This window comes from Xenopus laevis, chromosome 9_10S (genome assembly GCF_017654675.1).
Source record: "Xenopus laevis strain J_2021 chromosome 9_10S, Xenopus_laevis_v10.1, whole genome shotgun sequence".
NCBI lineage: Eukaryota > Metazoa > Chordata > Amphibia > Anura > Pipidae > Xenopus > Xenopus laevis.
Window position 1 is genome coordinate 17,015,571 of NC_054388.1, and position 12,734 is coordinate 17,028,304.

At 41.4% G+C, this 12,734-nt stretch overlaps 1 protein-coding gene across 1 annotated transcript; it reads left to right on the plus strand.

Annotated features, from left to right (window-relative positions):
* The first annotated feature begins 6,767 nt into the window (after positions 1-6,767).
* LOC108702667 (neuropeptides B/W receptor type 2) lies at positions 6,768-12,362 on the plus strand. The gene is made up of 2 exons (XM_018238271.2): positions 6,768-7,408; positions 10,608-12,362. Exon 2 carries the CDS (start codon positions 10,799-10,801, stop codon positions 11,786-11,788), a length of 990 nt encoding a protein of 329 aa, XP_018093760.1. The 5' UTR covers positions 6,768-7,408; positions 10,608-10,798; the 3' UTR covers positions 11,789-12,362.
* The last annotated feature ends 372 nt before the right edge of the window (positions 12,363-12,734 follow it).

Consider the following 12,734-nt stretch of genomic DNA (forward strand, 5'->3'; position numbering starts at 1 on the left):
ATGATCTGGAGAGAGTGCAGAGACATGCAATTAAAGTGGGAAAGGGACTGGAAGAACTAAAATATGAGAAAATACTTTCATGGTTAGGGTTGTTACTCTAGAGAAGAAAGAACCAGAGCCCCCTTTTTAGACTTGAGGAACTGAACTTTGATTTGAAACAGTATAGGTGGTTCTTCACAGTGAGGGCAGTGAGATTAGGAAATGCCCTGCAGGTAATGTTATAATGGCAGATAGTTTTCTGCTCCTTTAAACATAGGTTTCTGACTAAAACCTTCTTTCCACCAAGGGCATTCTGGGAAGAAGCCAGGAAACATTAACATGCTGCATCCATAAGAAAATCAAACTCTCTGCCAAGTTTGTGTGCCTGTCTCAGTGCTCCAGAGATATAACATAATCATTTTTTTTGGAGGATAAGCTCTGCCTTTACTGTCCCATTCTCACAAATAAAAGGTTTAAACCCCCCCCCCTTAAGACAATGATTGTCTTTACCTATGACGTCCTTGGGTAGATTAAAGGTTGCTAAGATTCTATTCAGTTCTGCTAAGATTCTATTCTACTCTGAATATAATGTGTTTGTATGCTAATGCCTTGCCATGTATCCAGGGAACAAGAACACAAAGTGGAAGAATAACTGGGGTATCATATACACTGTATATATATATATATATATATATAGTGTATATGATAACTGTATATACATATATATATATAGTGTATATGATAACTGTATATACATATACATACATATATATATATATATATATATATATATATATATATATATATATATATATATATATATATATATATATATATATATATATATATATATATATATGATAGCTTTCTTGCAGTTAGTACTTAAAGGCTATGAACTGCCTGATCAGTTCATTTAGAAGAAAATGAAACTGGAGGGTGGTAGACATACATTAATTAATGCCCCCATACAAAGGAAGTAAAGACAGTACCACGAGTATCAGGAAATACACTCCCCATACAAAGGAAGAAGAGACAGTCACATGAGTACCAGGAAATTAAGGCCCCCATACAAAGGAAGTAAAGACAGTACCACGAGTATCAGGAAATACACTCGACATACAAAGGAAGAAGAGACAGTCACATGAGTACCAATAAATACAGTTCCTGTGTAAAGGATGTCATGTAATATAATATTACAAAGTGTTTATAAAAAGAGTTTTAAATTGGTGACTATATATCAATAGATCTTCAAATTAAAGCTGTTTACTCTATTTTTGAGTTCACACACTGATTTCCATATAAAAACACACACACACAGGTTAATGTTATAATGCTATAATGGTACCCTGTGTTTGCATAATTCACTTTGTTATGTTAAACAATCACCAGTGTGTTTGGTGTATAAAATCCCAGTAATAAAATCCCAGTGATGCAGAAAATGACTATATTTTATCCTGTGTTTTTTTTCTTCAAAGAAATAATGGTGCTTTCCAGTCACAGTGTGTTAGGCACAAAGCCCCAAGTAACATGCACATAGCTCATTGCTCATATAATCTGTGCTCAGTTTCCATATATCATTGGTCCAAGGATTATGGATCAGGAATGATGTAAGTGGGTTGGATCAAAAGAAATAGCAGAAAATGCTGAAATTCTGTGGAAAATTGTAATTCTGCTTATTGCAACCCAGAGATCATTCCTCTAATGTGGCACATGGACCCGCATCTTCTATTCGGTTTATCCCTGTACTGGATACAAATGGTAGGTGGGATGTTTTTAAATCTTGTATGTAATTCTTAAACCTATTTGGCAATGAATAAATGTGGGAGCATTTACCGGTCAGAGTTCAGCTCCAGCGTGCTGCACAAACACTGCGATCCCACACAGCCAGGTTCCATATAGAGCACAAGAAAAAATGGAGCACCAAAGGAGCCGATTATTCGTCCGTTGAAATTTATTAAAGAATCATTACAAATGTTAAAGGCATGCCCAGAACATATTGTAATCTGCCCAATTTACCCTTTTCGTGGCTACTGGCCACTTCCCTTATAATAATCGGCTCCTTTGGTGCTCCCTTTTTTTTTGTGCTCTACAGTATATTAAACCTATTTGCCCTGACTTTAAATATTTTGGGGCACTAAGGTCAAAAAGGAGGATCCCATGAAACACTGTTGGCATCTGGTAAGGGGAATCTGAGGTTTGCAAATTTGCTATGATGTTTTTAAATCCTTTTCCAGTGTTTTCCCCCGTTAGAAAACCAGGCAAAACATGAAAAAATATTTCTGTAAGTGAGCAGCAATCTTATCATTTTTGGAACAAACAGGAGCCCCCAGAGGATTCCTACACACAATCCAAAAATCCTTCTTACGGTGCCATCATTATTTAGTTTGATTAGTAGGGCACCATTTAAAACTGGCTGACCTTGCACACTAAAATAGATTCCCCATAAACTCCCCCCTCATGAGTTGAGATGGTGGACAAATATGAAGAGATAACATTTTACATTAACTGGTGTACCAAAGTCATTGATGTAGTAGCAGAAGGTGAAGAGGTTGGCATAGCCTTGGCATCTTAAGGGGCCCCAAGGACAAAGGAATCTCATGCAGAGTATGACTTGTTTCATTTTAATGTCTCCTCTTTGGTAATGTCAGCCCCTCTAATCTGCTCATCTGCCCTGTCTCATCTGTTTTTTTTTTTTTATATCCTTTGTTCTTCTATAACTCAACTGCTTTTCTTTTGCCCCTTTCCTCTTCATTCCCCATTGTCAACATCTCACTCTCTCTCACCTTTCTCTTCTAATCCTCTTTACCTTTTCCCTCTCTTGGACACCTCTCCTAATTATTCAACCTTCTGTCTGCTTGCATCTTCTATTTCCCATTGTAATGTATTGCCTTTTCTTATTTTTTAACTCTGTTCCTTGAACTTTATCTCTCCTTTTCTGCCCTGCTGTTTCCTCTCATAGACATATTTACAACTGGGTGCACATAGGAGGATGAGAGCAAATTATTTTTTTCTGCTGCTTCTCATCCCTTTCCCGTTTCCTTTACCACTCTGCTTTTGTCGTTTCTATTCTACTCTCCCTGTCTCTTCTGACTCACTCTCTTTTCCTGGCCTATTATCATCTCCTGACTCACGCTCTTCTACTGACCCACGCTCTGCTCCTGACCCACACTCTTCTCTTGCCTATACTTTTCTCCCTTACCCACATTCTTCTCGTGGTCCTCTCTCTTTGCTGGAACCATGTTCTTCTCCTGACCCAAACTCTTCTCCTGACCCACTCTCGTCTCATGCCCCATTCCACACTGTTTCCTTTCTCCTTTCCTGTCTCCCCATTGATATTTTTCTTATTTAATTTTCTCACTCCCTTCACTAAGGGAGGAGCAAAGACCTAGTGAGCACTGACTGGCAATTAAATAATCTTCGCTTTCATCTCATAGCCATGTTCATTATTTAGCATTTTCACTGCTCTTTTTACCCAGCAGCATCACATTACATGGAAATTTCATATGCTGGTATTATAGCCTATGCCTAAGGGAGTTACCCCCAAAAAGTGTCAGGCCTGACTGTCTAACAACCTGTTGCAATAAATGTCTGCCTTTTATACCAGAGTGCCACCTGGTTTGTGGTTGAGAGGATTGAAAGTTCATAGTTCAGATGACCACATAGTTCAGATGACCACAGATGGAATATTAGTATGGTGCAATGAGTGTTATGTATATTGCCTAGGCTACAACAGACCAGCTACACAATGCGGTAGGTTAATGCTTATTACCCCTGACGTAATGTTCGGTGTACAAAATGCTCTAAACCAAACAGCAATCTATATGGTCAATGTATATTAAACTAAACAGGGCAAGAGAATCTTGCAATGGAATTTAAGCAGATTACTTAAACAGGCCACAGATGCAGCGCAATGGGATATTTGCTTACTAAACAAGGCAGCCCCGGGATACAGTGCAGCAGATATTGAGCATAAGAATTTCCCAACTCTGCGCCACTCTACACCTCTGAACTTCTCTCCAAGTACTCACCAAACTGCTCATTATTATTATTCTCCTAAATTTTTACTCCTCCTCCCATACTCACATTCATGCCTTCACTATAGCTGTCACTTCTCTGGAAATCCCTCCCATGGTCCATCTGACTCTCCCCAAATATCTCTGTCTATGACCCATCTCAGCCATACTGCACAGAAGAAAAATGCATAATCCGGATAAACTGATCCCAGAGAGAGATGAAATAGAGAAGAGAGTCCAGAGCCTAAAGGAGCACAGGAGAGAAGTGGAAGATAAAGCAGTCAGTGGGACAGAGAGAGTCAATACCTTTTTTTAAGGACATCAGAGACCATTTGGAAGCCCTAAAGAAGCAGGTATTAGGTGAGATCTCCAAGCAAAAATAGCAGTTGACTCTTCAAATCCTTTACCAAATTCAGCAGCTGGAAATCAAGATGGATGAGCTGTCTAGGAAGATCCATCCAGGGTCAGACTGGAGCCTTATGGGCCCACCAGGGCTGCAAACAAAAGGCCCTCCCGGCAGTCCCCGGTGGCCCCCTCAACCATGCCAGCGTTGTGCGCGTATGCGAGAACAAGCCAGAGTTGCGCACATGCAAGAGCACATGGCTCTGGTTTATTTGTTTACGGGCCAGCTGGTTGAGCAGGTTTGGACACTGGACACTGGATCCGTCGCACGGAGGAGCTGTGCAACATGGCTGAATCAGTAACTATTTTATATGGTAGGACACCAGACAAAACTACCTTTTGTGATGCTAAGGGGGTAGATAATGATGGCAACGGGAGAGATGATAAAAAATACCTTTTTGTAGGGGATGTGGATCAGGGTTTCATATCAGATATGTTACTAAAAGGTCTAGGAGGTATTGGGGCTGAATTTAACAAAATAATCTATAACCAGGAAGCTACAGATTCCCTCCCATGGCCCATTTGACTTGAATCTCTCTATCTTTGACCCATCTCAGCCATGGGCTGCACACTTGAGAAATGAATCAGACATGGCAACATACAGCACACGGGTTCAAGCCACAAGTGTATCAGTTGGAGGTGCAAACTCCCCCCATTTTAACTCTTCATTCTCCCTTAACCCCCACTCTCTCAAGGAAAGGGTTGTGTACTACAAACATCCCTATCCATATACCAGACAGAGACATTATTCTCATTGTGGCACAACACATCAGTCCCTAGATTTCTTGTAGGTTTAATGGCTCAGCATTTGCTACGAAATTAAGTTGTCTTTTCGAGCATGAAGAGAGGCAACTAGGAAGCTAATGAGCGTTTCATCTTCCTGTGGGCACTGAGTGAGATCCTGCTCCTCACTGCCTTTAACTGTCTAGGGGAGGATTTATTAGGAAACGTCCAGTAAGTGTGCAATGTCCCAGAAAAGGGCCAGACAAGGATATTTGCATATACTTAGATAAAGCACCATCCCTATCTACTGCATGTTCAGAGATGTATACGGTATAGGAAATATACCGTATAGGTGCTGGATCTATTACACAGAATGCTTAGGACCTGGGGGTTTTGGATAAGGAGTCTTTCTGTCATTTGACTCTCCATACTTTAAGACTGCTAAAAAATATTTAAACATTAAATAAACCCAACAGGATTGTTTGCTACTAATTGGATTCATACATAATAAGGATCAAGTAGGAGACATTGGTTTTTAATATAGAGAAAAAAAAATAAAAATTGAATTATTTCCTTAAAATTGACTCAATGGGTGATGGTCTTCCCATATTTTGTAGCTTTGCAGATACTGAGCTTCTGGATAAGTGATAATGCATCTGTACTAGGCACCATCTCTCCTTACTATACCTGCTATCCCACAGTCACACTCCCTTCCCTGAAACTATTATCTCACTGTTACTATAGGCACCATCTCTCCCTACTATACCTGCTATCCCACAGTCACACTCCCTTCCCAGAGACTATTATCCACTGTTACTATAGGCACCATCTCTCCCTACTATACCTGCTATCCCACAGTCACACTCCCTTCCCAGAGAATATTATCCACTGTTACTATAGGCACCATCTCTCCCTACTATACCTGCTATCCCACAGTCACACTCCCTTCCCAGAGACTATTATCCACTGTTACTATAGGCACCATCTCTCCCTACTATACCTGCTATCCCACAGTCACACTCCCTTCCCAGAGACTATTATCCCACTGTTACTATAGACACCATCTCTCCCTACTATACCTGCTATCCCACAGTCACACTCCCTTCCCAGAGACTATTATCCACTGTTTCTATAGGCACCATCTCTCCCTACTATACCTGCTATCCCACAGTCACCCTCCCTTCCCAGAGACTATTATCCCACTGTTACTATAGGCACCATCTCTCCCTACTATACCTGATATCCCACAGTCACACTCCCTTTCCAGAGACTATTATCCACTGTTACTATAGGCATCATCTCTCCCTACTATACCTGCTATCCCACAGTCACACTCCCTTCCCAGAGACTATTATCCCACTGTTACTATAGACACCATCTCTCCCTACTATACCTGCTATTCCACAGTCACACTCCCTTCCCAGAGACTATTATCCCACTGTTACTATAGGCACCATCTCTCCCTACTATACCTGCTATCCCACAGTCACACTCCCTTCCCAGAGACTATTATCCCACTGTTACTATAGGCACCATCTCTCCCTACTATACCTGCTATCCACAGTCACACTCCCTTCCCAGAGACTATTATTCTTATTGCTAGTAAAGCAGTAAAGAAAGAGGGGTGAAGTGTAAAGTGGTGGGCTGCCCAGTAGTTTTAGGGGGTTGTACAGCAGGGAGAGGAGGTTGAACAGTTGTTAGTGGGGCTGCAGAAGACACAGAAGGGAGAAGGGGATGGTATTTGCCTGAGGAGAGCAGTGGGGGCTGAACAGAAATCAGACTGAGAGCAGACATAGTTGAAGATATAGCACAGCACAGAGAGACGAGATAGTAGAGCAGGGACAACAGAAAGGTACAAAAGCAGAACTTTAGGATTTTCTACACAGCATACAATATACATTAGGTATGAATGGCATAGCACAGTGTATAAAGAAGATTTATTCTGCACAGAGTATACAGTAGGTAAATGCTGTAAATCGCAGAGTATAAAGTAGTTAAGGGCTGCAGAAAGCATACAGTAGATAAAGGCTACACAGCACAGAGTATACAGTAGGTAAATGCTGTAAATCACAGAGTATAAAGTAGTAAAGGGCTGCAGAGAGCATACAGTAGATAAAGGCTGCGCAGCACAGAGTATACAGTAGGCAGGGGCTGCAGAGAAAAGATTGTACAGTAGGAAGAGGCTGCACAGAGTATTGGAAAGATGGGGACTGCACACTGGAGCATATACTAAAAACCTTATTGTACCTTCAGCACATCAAACTCAAGCAGCCTGGTGTCTTGGAGATGAGGTAAGAGAAATGTTTGGTGGTGCAGGTTGTTAATGGGGCAGGAGAGCACCATGGGTGTGTGTATGTGTCTGTGCCCAAAATTGTGGAAGAATTTTACAAGGTGACAAGGTTGGACTTTAGCCTTTGTACCTGTCTGGTCTGTGCTCTACAGTTATCCCAGATTATTTTATGGGTTCATGTTAAGGATTTGGGTGTCTGCCAACATCACCAGTAATTTTTCTGGCCGACTATGCAGAAATGATCTTTAATGAGCTCTTTAATAGAACTGTGAGTTCCGAGAGAGGGGGGAGTGACTGCAGGAGATATACATTATTATATGTACCAGAATTTTGTAAAGTTAGTGTGTTCCCACAGGAACATTAGCATCTGCCCCTCCCTGCTTACAGATCCAGATGATCCTGTACTTGCAGAGTTCTGTCTGCTTCACTTGTCCCCAGATCCAGCAAGAGTGGAATATCAGCACCCTATGGGGCACAAAGCCCCTCATACAGCAAGATACTATAGTGGGGATCTGGGGTGTCACATACCTACCATGTAGTATCTGTTAGCCAGAAAATGCGGAATCCATGGTGTATACAGTATGTACCTGATATCTCAGGTATAGTTGTAGGGACTGCCACTCAAATCCCATTATTTTATTAAAAAGCAGGGATGTCTAGCACTACAGCTCCCATCAACCCCTCACAGACTTTACATGGTTTCACTATTTAAATCTTCCTCTGCTGACTAGATCTAACACAGATACAATTACTATTCACAATGGATCTTCTTCAGTCTCCTTCTACATAAATGTGCTGTAGGGCCCCAGGCACAGTGGGGCCCGGGCAATGTCACCTTAAAGAGACCTCTGATACAGGCATTTAGCTGTTACACAAATTTGCCTACACACCGTAGGAAATAAACAGGCTGATCATTTGTGACTGCAGATTAACCAGTCATCACCATGACGCATTTATATGGAGTCGATCACCTAAGCCAGCACCATACAAATAATTTTATACTAAAAGTGGATGAATGCAAAGGAAAGGAAGCTGAGAATTTACCCACAAAACTTCATGGAATGTACAAATGAACCAAAGGCGAAGAAACAAAGGGAAACTTCTGTCATCCAAACAATTGTTGGTTCTTTTAAGAGCTATTCTGGCATTGCCTGTCATTTCCTTAGTAGTACAATGATGATTATTACCATGAATATTGTATATTAATAGAAGGAACTGTCCAACTGGGTGGCCTCTATAACCTTCCAAGTGAAACAATATTTCTTAAGGAAGCCCTTCAGCCCTTCTTACATGACAGACTGGAGTAGCCTAAAAACTTGGGAGTGTGATACCTCTGGCAACATCTTTCTCAGTTCATGAATTGGAGCAGCAGTTCCATGCAGTATTTACTTGTGAAAGATAAAGATGTTGGTGAGTTTTCATCTTGGAATCTGAACTGCAGACTCTAATGGGGGAACTTGCAGCACTGAGGGCAGCAGCAAACGTGGGGTAGGAAAGGAGGCTCACAGAGCAACCACTGGCAGGGGCCAGTGTAGTGGGGGGTGGAGATGGGGTAGTGGAGGCTAATGAGGGAGGCAGGTTTGTTACAGTTACGAGGGGAAGAAAGAGACAGAAGTGTATGGGGGCTGGTCTACAGCTTGTCCAAAACAACAGATTTTCGCTGAAGATGCTGGGGAGGAAAGCTCTGAACTGGCATGTATGGAGCAGGCTGAGTCTCAGTCTTATGGCTGGAGTTTTCCAGCAAATTAATTGTAGGGGGAGGAGGCTAAGCTCCTGATGCAAATAGAAAAGGCTGCTAATTTGGGTAAAGTAATGGTTATGGGGAATTTCACTTTTATCTGGTATGGTACCTATGGATTGGAGAAAAGCTGACGTCATTCCAATATTTAAAAAGGAATTACTAACTCAGCCTGGCAATTATAGGCCAGTAAGTTTGACATCTGTGGTGGGCAAATTATTTGAAGGCTTTTAAGGGATCACATTCAAATTTTGTCCTAGTGAATGGCATTATGAGCGGCAATCAGCATGGCTTTATGAATGATAGGTCATGTCAGACAAATTTGATTGCTTTTTATGATGAGGTAAGTAAGATGCTGTACAGTGGGGGGGGGGCAGTAGATGTGATCTATTTGTACTTTGCCAAAGCATTTGATACCGTGCCTCACAAATGACTGCTTTCTAAACTAAAGTCTGTTGGGCTTAATGAAGTTGTTTGCACATGGATAGGAAACTGGCTACAGGATTGGGTACAGAGGGTGGTTGTTAATGGTGCATTCTCTAAGGTTCTTAGTTGGGTCCCTCAGGGCTCGGCATTGGGTCCACTTTTGTTTAACTTGTTCATTAATGACTTAGGGGAGGGTATTGTAAGTAATGTATCAGTGTTTGCAGATGACACAAAACTATCCAGCACAAATAATTCCATCCAGGATTTGGCATCCTTGCAACATGATCTTGACAAACTGGCAATCTGTGCAGCTAAGTGGCAAATGAGATTCAATGTTGATAAATGTAAAGTCATGCACCTGGGATGTAAAAATATCCAAGCCACTTATACCCTTAATGGGACTGCACTAGGCATATCCTTTATGGAAAAGGACCTTGGAGTCCTTGTAGATGATAAACTTGGCTGTAGCAAGCAATGCCAGTCAGCAGCATCAAGGGCAAATAAGGTCTTGAGCTGTATTAACAGGAGCATTGATTCACGGTAGGAAGGGGTCATTCTTCCACTTTATAGAGCACTGATAAGGCCCCATCTAGAATATGCCGTACAGTTTTGGCCTCCAGTGCTCAAACAGGACATTATTGTATTAGAGAGGGTCCAGAGAAGGGCAACTAAGCTGGTAAAAGGTATGGAAAATCTTAGCTATGAGGAAAGACTGGCCAAATTGGGGATGTTCATGGTGGAGAAGAGGCGCTTAAAGGGTGATATGATAACTATGTATAAATATATAAGGGGATCATATAATAATCTCTCTAATGCTGTATTTACCACCCAAGAAAAGAGATTCCGCCTAAATATTCGGAAGGGGTTTTTTACAGTGAGAGCTTTGAAGATGTGGAATTCTCTTATTGAATCAGTTGTACAGGCTGATACATTAGATAAATCACTGCTGGAATAACTATTGTGCCCCCAAGTAAAGCTGGCAAACATAGAGAAGTAGTTCTCTTCTATTAACATTCTGCCCTTTTTATCCTTTCAGGATCTGAAGATTATTTTTTGGGACACAACAGAGACTTTTACAGTGAAAGAAGCTTAGGAAGTGGAAAATGTTTCCATCAGGATATGGCACTCCTTATATAATATCACTGACAATACACAGTAAACCTGAGAGCCTTGGACCTGTGTTCAGTCCTCTGTCTGTGATCCAATGAAAATCTAATCTAAAAGACCATGGAGAATATATCATGGTTTGGTGCCCCCAACTCTTCCTGCCACCCCACAGGAAATTTTTGCCAACCCAACATGACACTTCCCAGCAGCCAAGAGATGTCCCCTGACTTCTACATCATCCTCCCTATCATCTACACTGTCATCTGCGTTGTGGGGTTGACAGGAAACACCGCCGTCATCTACGTCATCCTTAAGGCCCCCAAAATGAAGACAGTCACAAACCTTTTCATCCTTAACCTGGCTATAGCCGATGACTTGTTCACCTTGGTTCTTCCGATCAACATTGCAGAAATCCTTCTCCGTTACTGGCCATTTGGTGTTGTTCTGTGCAAAGTGATATTGTCCATAGATCTGTACAATATATTCTCCAGCATCTATTTCCTGACTGTTATGAGTATTGATCGGTATTTAGTAGTCCTGGCCACTGTGAGGTCCAAAAGGATGCCTTATCGCACGTATCGAGCTGCCAAAGTCATCAGCCTTCTGGTGTGGCTGCTGGTCATAGTAATTGTTTTGCCTTTTACCATATTTGCCGGAGTCTACATAGATGACATGGACTTTAAAAGTTGTGGCTTGAATTTCCCCAAACCAGAGAAGTTGTGGTTTAAAGCAAGTCGCATCTACACGTTGCTATTGGGCTTTGCCATCCCTGTATCCACAATCTGCATCCTCTACATGGTCATGTTGTACAAACTACGCAATATGAGGCTGAACTCAAATGCTAAAGCATTGGACAAGGCAAAGAAAAGGGTCACTGTCATGGTCTTTGTTGTGGTTGCTGTTTGCCTATTCTGTTGGACTCCCTTTCATTTGGCCACCATTGTCTCTTTGACCACAGACTTACAGGAGACATCTCTAGTCATTGGCATCTCATACTTTATCACCAGCTTAAGTTATGCCAATTCTTGCCTCAACCCATTCCTTTATGCCTTTTTGGATGACAGCTTTAGAAAGAGTTTTCGGAAACTGTTGGAGTGCAAGCCAGCCTGAATACAGTTTCGGTTATGGACATCCATAAAATCGCATTGTTCTGTGTGTTGGTTCTGGATCTACTACATTATCTTCAGACAATGGGATTACTCCATTTGGGAACTGGAAAGTCAATATAAATCAATATAACAACATTGGTCATTCCCAACTTCTTGTGTAATTTAAGGTGATATAACGTGGTTAGAGAGTGTTGACCAGTTTATATGCTGTGAATACATCTCAGGTCATAAGACTTGCTAGGTATATATAGGACATGTGCAATACACTCAAGGTATTTATTAGACTCCTCTAGATTTATTCCTCCAGCCATTCTCAGCAATTGGTTCGTAGTGTAGTATCTGTTGTCATAAACTATGTCAATATGTTCATTACTATGGAAACTCTTTCCAAAATGTTTATGGCATTACTCAACTGAGGATGCTGGGAAGTTGGTTCTTCACCTTCTCCATTTTAATAGCGATGATTAGTTCATTCATTTTTGAGGTAGAGCTAATGTTTCTCGTGTGTTTTCAAGGTATTCTGAGCTATGATGTTTATATAGACTTAGGAGCTCCCAATAAACAGCCAGAGTGAATGTTGCCTTCTCCATTGTAGCCAGAATTATCCCAGAGTGATATGCATGGCTATGCCGGTTTCCTATGCAGATATCTAGCTAAACTAGTTAGAATGAGGTAGCTCAGTAAAACTGTTGCCCCCCCACACACACACACACACAGACACCTCCCCAGAGTGGTTACATAGTGGTTTGTCATAAAGTCCATAAAACATTTGGGATAATGCCTCTTTTCTAGATACACCTGAAAGTCGAGTTTGAAGTTCAGTTGGGCTATGGTTTAGGATGAACACTTTTTGGTCTCTTAGAGTTTGGCTAATTGCTGATACACCAATATTTTCCTATACAGTATCTGTCATTGTCATTTGCTACAAGGGACCCCTAACCAAGTGT

Bases quoted from the DNA above. Each gene is read 5' to 3' on its own strand.
- LOC108702667 (XM_018238271.2), top strand. From the start codon at position 10,799: ATGGAGAATATATCATGGTTTGGTGCCCCCAACTCTTCCTGCCACCCC.